Source organism: Paroedura picta, chromosome 5 (genome assembly GCF_049243985.1).
Source record: "Paroedura picta isolate Pp20150507F chromosome 5, Ppicta_v3.0, whole genome shotgun sequence".
NCBI classification, from domain to species: Eukaryota; Metazoa; Chordata; class Lepidosauria; order Squamata; family Gekkonidae; genus Paroedura; species Paroedura picta.
This window is the reverse complement of record NC_135373.1, coordinates 19971691-19985396: the sequence shown is the minus strand read 5'-3', so window position 1 is coordinate 19985396 and position 13706 is coordinate 19971691. Positions and strand designations below refer to the sequence as shown.

The 13706-nt window shown below is 45.4% G+C and overlaps 1 protein-coding gene across 1 annotated transcript; it reads left to right on the top strand.

The window, feature by feature from the left end:
• The first annotated feature begins 486 nt into the window (after window positions 1-486).
• On the top strand, window positions 487-7915 carry LOC143837241 (phospholipase A2 inhibitor gamma subunit B-like). Its single transcript, XM_077336850.1, has 3 exons — window positions 487-640; window positions 4017-4127; window positions 7605-7915. The coding sequence occupies exons 1-3, from the start codon at window positions 592-594 to the stop codon at window positions 7778-7780; spliced, it is 336 nt and encodes a 111-aa protein (XP_077192965.1). The 5' UTR covers window positions 487-591; the 3' UTR covers window positions 7781-7915.
• Window positions 7916-13706: the final 5791 nt, after the last annotated feature.

Here is a 13706-nt window from a genome sequence, read left to right as displayed (position 1 = left end):
CTCTGTCCCAACCTTTCTAGCGCCCATTGCATTTACACCTGCAATGGGCTCTAAATCTAGCCAATAAATAACTCCTCTGAAATTGTGAGGCCCTATCCTCCAGTTTGGCCTGAGACCAAGAATCAGGAAGGACCACCCTTGCTTAGAATGGCTTCTACTAAGCAAGGATGGAACCAAAGATCTCAATCTATCTTGAGCATGGTGGATTTACTTTTCAGAACAGCTTGAAAGGTTATCCATTAACCCAAGAGAGAAAGAATACAAACCTGGCCCACAGCCAGTTGCTGGGATGAATGCAAAGAGGATGATATTGCTAGATGCGAATTTGGATGCAGCCACCTTCAACGTGGCGACTCTTTCCTTTGGAGGCCCCTCCAAATCAGGGGAAAGGCTTGGCCAAACACTGACACATAGCCAGCATTAGCGAATCAAAGGAAGGAGTTGGGTTAATCTGTAATACCCACCAGATAAAAGAGCTTGTCTCCTGCCTAACTCGCTCACACCTGTTCTGGCACCTTGACAAGCAGACCTCCTGAAGAACAACAGTGTCCTTCGCTGAAGAAAGAAGGTTTTACACAGGGTGTCGTCACTATGCAGGCTTTCTTGGGACTTTTCCTTTTCTCTGTCCTTCTCACCACAGGTAAGCAGCACCTGTTAACCCTCTCAGAGCAGGGCATGATTTTTCAACAGGGGTGAAGAGGACGAAACCAAAGCCAAGCAGGCTTCCCCTGATATTGTTGGGTTGTTGTGTCCAACCAATATTGCTCCTCAACCCTGACAGGAGTTGAGAAGCTTTAATCATGCATATATTCAAAACTGGACCAAACGTTATGGAAAGAAAGGACCTTCTTGCCCTCTTGTTCCATTCCTATCTTCATTGGGATTGAAAATTCCAGAAACTGGTGTTTCTAAGCTTCTCCTCAAAGGAAGCCTTTGATGTCAAAGTGTGTATGAAGCCTTTGTGTCATGGTGAAGAATGGTGGACTCTAGAGAACCGGGTTTAATTCTCCACTCCTCCTCCACGTGTCGCCTTCTTCTAATGTGAGCATCCTGCATTGCGTGGGCGGTGGGACTAGGTGACCCAGGAGGTCTCTTCTAACTCTCTGATTCTATGATTCGGTAACCCGTGTTGGTGTTGTGCAGCACGGCTCTGTTAACAGCGTAGAGCTTATACCATGCAAATGGATCCTGGGATAGGAGGAACTCTCTGACTGAAGGAAAAAATAGCTGGATGTTCAGGAAAAAATAGCTGCTGCATCACACTGTCAGCTCAAATGTACCTTACAGTCCAAAAGTACCCCAAGATCCCATTCACACATACTGCTACCCAGAAATGTATTTCCCTTCCAGTATGTGTACTTTTCATTTTTCTGACCCAGATGTCGAAAGTTGCTCTTCTATTGAACTCCATCTCATTTGTCCTCTTTTCCAGCTTGTTCAGATCTCATTGAATTCTATCTTCTCGGCAGTTCTCAATTGGGTGTCATCTGCAAGCTTAATTAGTTCCTCCATCCCCTTATCCTGATCATTAATGCCAATGTGGGAAATGACTGGACCCAGTCCAGAGCCCTGTGACACCCCACTGCTCACCTCCCTCCAATCTGATGAAATACCATTGAGAACTACTCTTTGGGTAGTTGAGCTTCTTATGAACTTGTTCATCCCTCACCTGAAAATTCATTTCTAGACTTAGACTTTTTCCCCCACAGCTAATAGAAGGGCTGCGGCTTGGACCTTGATTCAACTGAGGACACCTGATCTGTAAGTTCTCAGTACAAAGATTACTGTGAACTGTAGTTTGTCAGGCTTCTAGGCTGTTTGTAAAGGCTGAAGCATTCCCACAAAATGCCTCAATAAACAAGAAGAGTGAGAAGAGTTCATTTTTTGATAGCCTGCTTTTCACTACCTGAAGGAATCCCAAAGCGGCTTATAAATAACCCTCCCTTCTTTCCCCCTAACAGACACCCTGCGAGGTAGGTGCGGTTTTCTAAGCCTGTAAGCTTAGAAAACTTCGCAGAATGTTTGAACCTCTCAGGACATAGTATGTGATACAGTTGAAAGAATTATAGACACTATATATTTGTAGTAATACCACTGAAGAAAAAAGAAATTGAAAATGGGGAATACAATTATATCGTTCATCCGGAACCTGTGTCTCTAGTTGTGAACATTTAAAAGAACAATTAAAAAAGGAGAATTAAGGTCAGCCAACTGGTTGGATTTCTTTCTTATTTTCTGGACTTGCAATCTGACCAGACTTCTCTGCAACCTAAGAGGCGAGTCCAAGGTCACCCAGCTGGTTGTACAGAGAGGAGGAGTGGGTAATCATACCCAGTTCTCCAGATTAGAGTCCACTGTTCCTAACCCCTGCACCACATTGGCTCATGGTATTACTGGACACAATTCACCTACCCCATTTTCACCCTTGCAATCTTAGCCTACTGAGGGAGCTGGGCAGTGAGGTGCAGCCAGTGTAGCTTGTTGGTCAGGGCTCCTCAACCACCCTTCTCCTAGACCCCATGGCACCTTCCTCAGTCGCCTTTGGCTAAGACCACTCTTGACTCTTTTCAGGGATTTCTGCCTGAGAACTTCCTTTTAGTGAGGTTTTGAGGTCTACTGAAAGCAAGAGAACTCTCTTAACCCAGTCACTGAAAAGTATGTTTCAGGAAGTGGGCAGCAGAGAATGAGCCAAACTGAATACAGGCATTGAAAGAAAATCAAAGAGACTTTGGACAAGTTGGTAAAAGTGGCCCTGTTTTCACAATGTGTGTACAACTGTGAGAACTAGAAAGACTGCAGAGATGAAAACCAATATGAAGTAGTTTATGGAGAAACCCAACGAGCTTGGTTTATTCCTAGAAAGAGTCTGCCTCCTCCACCATGTCCCGCCCAAGGAATTTATGATCCAGTGAGCAAAATTTTCTCAAGAGCCCTGGCCCCAAATTGGCCTCAGTCAGGGTGAGGGCCTTTTCAGTCCTGCCTTAGTTTAGGGGCATACCCGACCCAATGTGATCAGGGCACTTCAAGACCTCAGAGCAGTCCCACCAGACTTATAGTTGTGGCCTTGAAATGAGAGCAAAAATTCTGTCTTTCCTACCCAAAGCACGTAAATCATTGGCTAATACCCACCAAGTGACTGCTTGCTGCCTCTGTTGTTATTGGGAGGATTTTATGCGGTTTTATTAGATTTTAATATTTTACTTATGTGAACCACTGCAAATTCTCTGGAGGAGCAGCAGTATACAAATTGAAGAATGCACAAACAAACGAACCAACAAACGAACAAACTAAAAAATAAAGAAGTTTATTATCCAGTGAGCAAAATCTGCTCGAGAGGCCTACCCCAAATTGGCCTCAGTCAGGGTGAGGGCCTTTTCAGCCCTGCCTTAGTTTAGGGGCATACTCGACCGAATGAGATCACTGCAAGACCTCAAGAGAGTTCCCCAGGGCCTGTAAGAAGGAGCAGTTCTACCAGTTGTGGCCTTGAAATAAGAGCAAAAATTCTGTCTTCCCTACCTGAAGCATGTAAAATATTGGCTAATACCCACCAACTCGTTACGAAGCATGCATTTTATCTAACCCTCTCTTGCTAGAGAAAAAGGAGGCGGCCCTTCTGGAATTGATAGATTTTAGGATTTTGCATGGCGATTTTATTGTCTTATTGTTATTCCTTATGAATGCTGTGAGCTGCCCAGCATTCTCTAGGCATGGTGGATACAAGTGGGAAAATACCTTTTTCAGAAATCCTTTACTGGCCTGTAGAACTGTATCGAAGCCCCTTCTATGTCCACTGCTTCCCATACATGGCTTCATCACTTGTCACATTCATTTGATGAGAGGGTCTGTGTAACAAATGGAAGAAATGAAGCAAAAAAATGGCACAAAACATTTTCCAAATATAAAGTTGATTTAGAGGGTTCGATGTGTATATGTCATTCATGTCCTTCCGCTGCCAATTAATGTAGATGCCTCTTGACCCCACATGACTTGTAAGACTCTCTCTGTTCCCTTCACAGGTGCCTCTTTGGAGTGTGAAACGTGCTCAAATGAAGGGAACAGCTGCAGTGGCTCGAAGCAGACTTGTCTTGATGGCCTAGACACCTGTATGACCATTACGACAGCAGCAGGTGAGTGGAATGGAACCTTGGCCCATCAGCACCAATGAGAAGAGTGTACTCGTGTGACTCCTAAAATATTTTGCAACACATGCCCCTCTTTGGGACAGTGTCCAACAATATACATCATTTTTTAAAGCCGCAATAACAATTCAAGCAGCAGTAGAGGACAAACAATAGCTCAGGAAAATAAAGTTTATAAAAAATTGGCTTGATGCCCCAAACAAACAAATGACAATTTGTTGCTAATTCAGCCTTTCTGAGGTGTCTAAATCTAAGGAGGGAGTAGGATTGCACAGATGACTCAAAAAATCAGAAATTCCATTGACTTGCAGGAGGGCACCTTGGGCTCAAAGAAGATGCCCACACATCTTTGTAGGCTTAAACAAGGCCACAGTTTTATTATAGCTCCACAGGAGAGTTGGTGCAGCCTGGGAGGGGGAGCCTGATTTGCAGTCTGCCGACCACAAGAACCTGGAGGACAGCAATGCCCTGGGGCTTATTTTGTTCCCTCACTGATAATGTGGGCCCCCTTTGCTGCTGGGATCACACTCAAAGAAAAGATCTAGTGGCACCCTGGGGCCCACCGGGAACACAGGTTCCCTTGCCGCTGAATTCCTGCCATAGAGAAGTGACTACCTCAGGTAACAAGAGTGAGCACGGACTTCCCCTGGACCCACCCCAGGCCACTCGGCACTAAGCCCTTGGTCCCACCCTGGGCTACTTGGCCCTGTGAGCCTTATGCCTTCCCTGCCGGGTTGGCCTTGCTCACAGACCTGCCATCTCTTAAGGAGGCCCAAATATTGGGGAGTCTGATACGTAGACTGAACCCCCCCTCCCCAAAACAGGCCACATCCCATGCCAAACCACCACCAGAACAAGGCCCCCCAGGCTTCATTCCCACCAACACTCAGAAACCCTCAGCCACCATGCTGTGGTGACCCAATTCTCATTTATGTGCTTCATGGCCACAACCCAATGATTGGACTCAGTCGCTTCGCCACTAGAGGAATCTGGATGACAGATGGGTAAACCTGAAGGAGGCCACAGCATGCAACACTGCCTGCCCCCTCTTTATTTATTTATTTATTTATTTATTTATTTATTTATTTATTTATTTATTTATTTATTTATTTATTTATTTATTTCTAAACAAGGGTGGTCTCCCAACCAAGACATGCCCTGGCTGACCTGGCATCGCTACCCCACTCCATTGAGTCAGCCAGCTGGGGGCACTCCTCCCAAAGCAGGAGGACATGTCATCCTTCCTGCCCAGGTCCTCCGCCGCACCCAGGAACACCTTGGAAGGGCTGGGGGAGAGAAGAGCACACCTGAGGCCCAGCTGTTTGGTGGACTCTTGTCTCTGCGCTACCTGGGAAGAGTCTGGGCAAGGGAAGAGTACACCGAACAGCTGAGCTTCAGGCCCAGCTTCAGGCTCAGCTGTTTGGTGTGCTCTTTGAATGCCTCCCCTCGCACTTCCCAGGCATTTCCTGCCGAACCTGAACTGTACCAAATATTTCTTTTATGCACATCCCTACTATACCCTAATACCAGTTGGATCAATGGTGTAAAAACTGGCCAGAACTGCCCTGTCCAGGGCTCTTATTCAGCCTGTGAGCTACTTCTCATTATCTTTGCTTCCATATGACAGATGCTGTGCATTATGACCCTGTATATTTTCCCAGTCCTAATTGGGCAATAAAAGTAGGAGGGTGGGTACTAGGGAGACACTGCACATGTTAATGTTTAACGTGTTTGCATTCTGAGTAAAAAAAATGGATTTGCCTGTGTCCTTCATCAAGTTTATGCCTCCTTTTCCAGCACATATAGCTCAGCTTGACAAACTGAGATCTGGCCCTGTCAGATCTGGCCCTTGTAAACATTGTGTTCGACATCTCCAGTTTAGATAGATACATGGAAACAAGATACACTTGGCATTTAGAAGTCCCATTATTCTGGGCTCAGCCCTTGTTTTTCAGTCATGGGTGGTGAAATAGAAGAATGCTAGAACATCACCTCCTCTGCAACAAGGTATTTCTTTCCTCCAGCTGTATGCTAGCACTACAGAATTCCGTACAACCCCGTTAGGTGTTCCAGGAAAAGGAAACTGACCTGGCTTGTGTAACAGAGACACGGTTGGAAGAAAAGGATGTGCAGTATCTAACAGGAAGAAAATAAGGTTTTGTTGGTAAATGGGGTGTGGGGGGACATGTCTACAAGTGGGTATGTGGTGATCCAACCTCAATGCAGCCGGGAAACCACCACAAGATGGAAAAAGCTCCAAGCATTGCACTGGCGGCCAGCAACACTATGGTGGATGCCAGGAAAGCATACCAAAGAGATGCTGGCCTCCCTGCTTGGCAACCCATCCACCAAAAAACAAACCCATCCAACACTGTCTAATCCCCCCTTTTTTAATTGAAGAGGAAGCAGCTTTTACGAGAATTTAAAAAATTAAACTTAAATTAAAAACTGAAAAAATAATGTTTTAATATATGTCATTCTGAATTGACAGTTCTTAACATGTGATGTTGACCACCCAGAGCTGACTAGGAAAGGGCGGGTTATAAAGAAAAAATGATAATTGAATCCTAGATTTTTTAAGGGGCCATAAGGACCATCTAGACCCACCCCCTGCTCAATGCAGGATCAGCCTCAAGCATCCAGGATAAGGATCTGTCCAGCTGCTGATTGAAGACCTCCAGTGAGGGGGAGCTCCCCATCTCCTTAGGCAGCCCATTCCACTGCTGAACTACTCTGTGAATCCCCCCCCCATGATAGCTAGACAATAATTATCTACATGTAGTTTAAAGCCATTCCTGCAGGTCCTCTCCTCTCCTGCCAACAGGAACTGCCCCCTGCCCTCCTCCAAGTGACAATCTTTCAAATACTTGAGGAGAGCCATCCTGTCTCCTCTCAGCTTCTCCTGGCTGAACACCCCAAGTGCCTCAGGATTTCCTCATGGGGCTTGGTTCCCATACCATGGATCATTCCTGTCGCTGATGAAGATGCTTGGAAACAGATGGATCTCAGTTTAGTCCCTGTTTCTTTTGCATAGTATCAGCCAGTTAAAGTAACAAGATTCTGGTTTGTTTCAGTCTATTGTTCTTGTTTGAATTATTTCCCCCCTACTTCTTACATTTTCTTGTGGTTTAATGGTGAATACATTATCACCTATGGGGGGTTGTTTCATTTGTTTTCCACCCAACTGGAATGAAATTCCCATGGGATGAAGCCATTGGGGGATCCTGCCCCCACCCCCACCAAAGAAAAAAAAGGTCAAAGAAACAGAAGAAAATGCTGCTTTCTAGAGGCGATCAAAGAGGGGATAGCCAAGTGTGGATGGGACTGTGATGTGGGTCATGCCTCCATTCCTGGAGTATGACAAAGGAAAGGTGGGACATCAGTTGAATGGATAAACTTATTGGGATTGGATTTGCTGGGATCAGTGGACCCCCTTAACCTCTTATTTTTGTTTTTCAAATCCAGGTGGGACAACAACTACTTCCAAGTTTTGCTTTTCCAAGCAAGCCTGTGACCTACTGAAAGATGGAGGAAACTACAATGGAGGTTTAATCAAAGAACTCACATGCAAGGCCCCTTCCTCCTCAGCATCTCTACTCCTGGCACTCTCAGGACTTCTGCTGATCAAGTTCCTCTTCTAGCACACCTCCTGAAGATCTGAAAGAGCCATCAAAGCCTTTTCACTGGACCTGACCCCTCGACCTTTTAAAGAGATCAGGCCCCTAATAGCTTTTTTAGTGAGCAAAACAAATAAAAAAAGATGAATTGACAAGGAACCGGAATCTGGAATTTGTCTTTTTGTATTTGGTCAGGGTGTGAATAAGGACTGGTTGTCTCTAAGTCTACTTGTGCAGACAAAGTAAGTGAAGGAAAAGTTGGCATGAATTAGGGACGGCAGTCCTCAGGAAAGACTGCGGGATCCCCAGTTTCACAGCCGATCTTCAAGAGTCAGAGATCAGTTCCCTTGGAGAAAATGGCATTATATTCCACTGAGGCTCCTCCCTGCCCTAAATCCTACCCACTCTTGACTCCACCCCCCAAAGTCTCCAGGTGTTTCCTAACCCAGAGCTGGCAACCCTAGCATCAGTTCATAATCTGATGACATTACAAGGACCTCACAGCTACCTTAATCACATGTACATGCTACCAATGGGATGATGATGATGAAGAAGAGATGGTTCTTATATGCTGCTTTTCTCTACCCAAAGGAGGCTTAAAGCGGCTTACAATCACCTTCCCTTTCCTCTCCCCACAACAGACACCCTGTGAGGTTGGTGAAGCCGAGAGCCCAAGGTCACCCAGCTTGCTGGATGTGGGGAAGTGTAGAATCGAACCTGGCATGCCAGATTAGAAGTCCGCACTATTAACCACCACACCACACTGGCTCTCCACACCAAACTGGCTCTCTGTGTTGGGTCAGGGGCTAAGGCTGGATGAATGACATTTTGTTCTTTTGTTAGGTCAAACATCCAGCATCACAACTGTGCCAAAGAGAGAGATTCTCCAAGCAAGATCATTCTTGTTCAATAGGGACAAATATAAAGTTCTGCATTTATGTAGGAAAAGCAAAATACATCAATATAAGATGGGGGAGGCTTGTCTTGGCAGTAGCATGTGCAAAAAAGATTTAGGAATCTTAGTAGACCATACACTGAACATGAGTCAGCAATGTGACTCAGTAGTTAAAAAGGCAAATGGGATTTTGGGCTGTGAAGCCTCAAGAGTGTGGCAGGTTACAGAGGATGAGCGATAGGGTTGTGTGTGTGTCCTGCATAGTGCAGGGGGTTGGTCTAGATGAGGTCCCTTCCAACTCTATGATTCTATGATTCTATGATTCTATGATTCTATGGTTCTATGGTTCTATGATTCTATGAAGGATGTTCCTGAAGGTTTCCAAATCAGAAAGCACAAGGTGACTTTGTGAAGGCTGCTTATATATATTTTTGGGGATACGTGATGTAACCCAGGTGAGCACATGGTGTAATTTTCCATGGAGCAGGATGTTGGGCAATGCCATGGCCAGGTCTAGAGACAGATGTTGATGGGCTTAAACCAAGGAGTTAATGGGTCTAAGAAAGGGAGCCATCATCTCTCAATAGGTCTAGCTGCTTAGGTTAGGGAAGAAATTTCCCATGGCCAAGAAGCCAAGCAGGAGTCCTATGTGAGATACAAAGAGTTTGCCTAGGAGCCGTTGGGAAAACAGGTTGCAGCCAGGCCACTGAATCAGCAATACAATAGGGTAGCAGATCAGGAGGAAAGCAATTCCTGAGTCAGGCAGTACTTGTGATTCCCAACCTATAGTGAAAGACAAGCCAAAGAGGGGGGTCCAAGATGGAGTTAGTCCCTAGCAGTGTCTTGTCAGGTTTTTATAGGTTCTGGCTTTGGCACAAACCTAGACTATTGAGCAGTACTACTTTTTGTGGTAAGCCAGGGTGCCAGCCTGCGAGGCAGGGCTCTTGCCACCCTTAACATCTGGGAGTCCAAAAAACCCTGCTCGACTGGGCAGAGAAAATGAATTCAGTCTTACAAACCTCCAAGCCAACTGATTAAGGAGGAAGGATTTCGATCCAGGATAATGGTGGCTGAACACAACAATCTTCTGGCAAGATCACACTTTGTCTCAGAGTCCCTATCCTAGATCTTTTCACATTGAACAACAATCAAATTGCCAAGTTTCTAGCCAGTTCCCACAATCCCAAGGCAGAGGGTGAGGATGCATGCATGTGCTGTTGACCCTGGGCTCACCTGAGGTCTGAACACAATGTCAAAGGAGGCAACGGAGGTGATTTTCATCACTCCCTTCCAGCAGAGATGTTTTTGGGTCTCAGAGCTACTGAAGAGGTGGGGGTGGCCAAGCAGGTGGGTGGCTTGTATCCAAAAATTATGTAATTAAAGGTATCCCCTGTGCAAGCACCGGGTCATATCTGAAAGTAATCCCAGCAAAGACAGAGGTCCTCTGGCTGGGCCAGCTATCTGAAACAGATATGAAGCAACTTCCTGTGATACACAGGGCATGTTTAACAACTACAACCACCATCAGAAGTCTGGGCATGATTCTATGGCTCTATCTATGGAGGCCCAGATCACAAAAGTTACCCACCAGGCTTTCTACCATTTTCACCAAGCATGACAACTTGCACCATACCTGTCAGAAACCAACCTAACTACTGTGATCCATGCAATGGTCACCTCCAGACTGGACTGTAACTTGTTGTATGCAGGTCTACCCTTGAAGATGATTCGGAAGCTTCAACTGGCCCAGAATGCAGTGGCATGAGTCCTTACTGGAGCTAACTGCACTGGCTCCAGATCAGAGACCATATCAGGTTCAAGGTCCTGGTGTTAACTTTTAAAGTCAAGATGGATGACCTCCACCATCAGCTGAACGGGTCAGTGCTGCTAATACTACTCAAACATTTGACACAGTAGACCATGAGCTGCTACTTGCCGTCTTGCCAACACCAGGATATGAGCGATAGCCCTTCAATGATTGGTCTCTTTTCTTCAGGGCTGCAGACAGGGGAGCAATTGGAGAGAACTAATCACATTGCTGAAAACTTCCATGCGGGATACCACAAGGAGCAGTTCTCTCCCCAATCCCATTTAATATCTTGCCTAGCTGGTAGGGGAGTTCGGACTGGAATGTCACCAATATGCTGATGACACCCAGCTCTTCCTCGTGATAGACGGCCATCCTGATTCACCCCTAGACTCACTGGCCAGCTGACAAGAAACTGTGTTGGGCTGGCTCAAGCAAAGCCATCTGAAGCTTAATCCTTTAAGGATGGAGGTCATGTGGTTTGGTTGGAAAGGCAGCCCAACTGCCCTACCTAGATGAGGTGCAGCTACGAGTTGCACACTCTGCCAGGAACTTGGCATGATCTCCAACACCTTCCTCTCCATGGGGAAACAGTAGGAAAGCTAATGTCCTCCCACTTGCATCAAGCTATACTACCTGGACACAGAACACCTCGCCACAGTGATCCAGGCAATGGCCACCTCTAGGCTGAGTTTCTGCAGCTTGCTCTTATCCTTGATTTGGAAACTCCAACTGGTGCAGAATGCAGCTGCCAGGGTTCTCACATACGGACTGTGCTCCAACTGCTACAATGGTTGCTAGCTGGATACCACATTAGACTTCAGGTTCTGGTAATCCCCTCCAAGGCCATATGTCATCTGGGCCCTGAGCATCTGAGAAACCGCCTCTCTACTTGTGCAATACACAATCATTGAGCTGCCAAGTTATAAGGTTATAATATTAAATGATACACGTTAAATATTCTATTGTTGGAAATATTATCTGTTCTTAATAACGACGTTCCTTTGGAAATATTATCTATTCACAAGAATGTTCCTTGTATTGCATAATTAAATTTCACTGTAAACCACCCTGAGACATAAGGGAGGGTGGTATATAACTGTAAATGTAATGAAATAAAATAAATGGTCCCCCTGAAATTATGGGACTGCCTTCTGCTATACCCCCAAAGAGCATGGAGATCCAGCGAACAGGATCGCCACCTCCCAAAGGAGTAAAACTGGCCAGTCCTGGCTTCAACCTGGTAGAACTCTGATGAGATCAGGGCCCTCTGGGACCTTTAACAGTTCTGGAGGGCCTGCAAGACAGAGTTGTTCTCCGAGGTCTATGCTTGAGGTCAGAAAATTAACACCAAGGAAGCATTGGCCTCCCTACCCATAAAATTACAAATATACCCTCTCTAAAACCCCAACCCACCTAGCAGAACAAGACACCCTGTACAAGGCTAAGAAGACGGTTCACAAATGTAATTTAATATAATTGGGTTAATATGATTTAGTTGGAACATTCAAAAACTTTGTCCCCATGTAAAATCAAATTGTAGAACTCCTGTTATCCACCCAGAGCCAACTAAGAAGGGAGGGCTGTAAAAATAAAGTTGTTGTTGATGATGTTGTTATAAGCTCGCTGGGATCACCCAGGTTCTGAGACCAGAATGATTTTGTTCCACAAAGTTCCATAATACTCTTGGTAGTGTGAGCAGTTGACCCAAGAAAGGAACCAGGAACCAGCTAATGTGATTTGGGCCACGTGTCTCCTGGCAGTTGCTCCTTGCAACCTTCTCCCCCCCGCCCCTTAAATTATTCTGAATTGCATCTCTAATGAAGCTGTGTATTCTGATTCCAAGGCAGCATTTTGTGGAGAGCTTTATGGGAATACACCACATTGTTCACTCCAACCTTGGTGTGAATAATATAAAGACAGAACTTGATCTTTGTCCCTGAGAAGTTGGCCATGGCAATCATTTGAGTGCGGTAATTTTTAGGATAAAATATCAGGACAAGAATGTCCAAATACTGATCTTGCTTAGAAAATCACTCTCTCTGGCACAGTTGTCTGTGATGCTGGACATTTGACCTAACAGAAGAACAAAATGTCATTCAACCGGCCTCAGCCCCTGACCCAACTCAGCTGAGCTTGTCCCATCATTCCATTGACAGCTTGTAAATATGATTAAGATGGCTTAGAGGTCCTTGTATTGTCATCAGATTTTGAATTTATGCTAGGGTTGCCAGTTCTGGATTGGGAAACACCTGGAGACTTCGGGGGTGGAGTCAAAAGCGGGTAGGATTTAGGGGACAGGGGACTCAATACAGTATAAAGCCGTTTTCTCCAAGGGAACTGATCTCTGTCTCTTGAAGATCAGCTATAAAACTGGGGGATCCCCGGTCTTTCCTGCCATCCCTAATTCATGCCAATTTTTCCTTTCCTTTTTGTCTCTCCACAAGTAGACTTAGGGAAAATCAGTCCTTACTTACCCCCTGACCGAATACAAAAAAGACGAATTACAGTTCCTTGTCCATTCATCTTTTTTATTTGTTTTGCTCACTAAAAAAGCCATTAGGGGCCTGATCTCTTTAAAAGGTCGAGGGGTCAGGTCCAGTGAAAAGGCTTTGATGGCTCTCTCAGATCTTCAGGAGGTGTGCTAGAAGAGGAACTTGATCAGCAGAAGTCCTGAGAGTGCCAGGAGTAGAGATGCTGAGGTGGAAGGGGCCTTGCATGTGACTTCTTTGCATGTGACTTCTTTGATTAAAGCTCCATTGAAGTTTCCTCCATCTTTCAGTAGTTCACAGGCTTTCTTGGAATAGCAATTCTTCCTAATAAACGTATGCCCAGCTGGATTTGAAAAACAAAAGTATGAGGTAAAGTGGGTCATCGATCCCAGCAAATCCAATCCCAAGAGGTTTATCCATTCAACTGATGTCCCACCTTTCCTTTTTCATACCCAAGATGGCTGACATAAATAGACACTACTGAAAAACTTCCCCTGAGGATCTCAGGAATGGAGGCATGACCCACATCACAGTCCTATTCACACTTGGCTATCCCCTCTTTGATCGCCTCTAGAACAGCAGCTTCTGTTTCCTTGACCTTTTTTATTTGGTGGGGCCGGGATCCCCCAATGGCGAACACATTGGGTACAAGGGCCAGATCTGACATAAATGTCAGTTTGTCGAACTGGAAAAGGAGATATAGACTTGATAAAGGACACGGGCAAACCCAATTCATTATACCATTTGTTCTCAGAA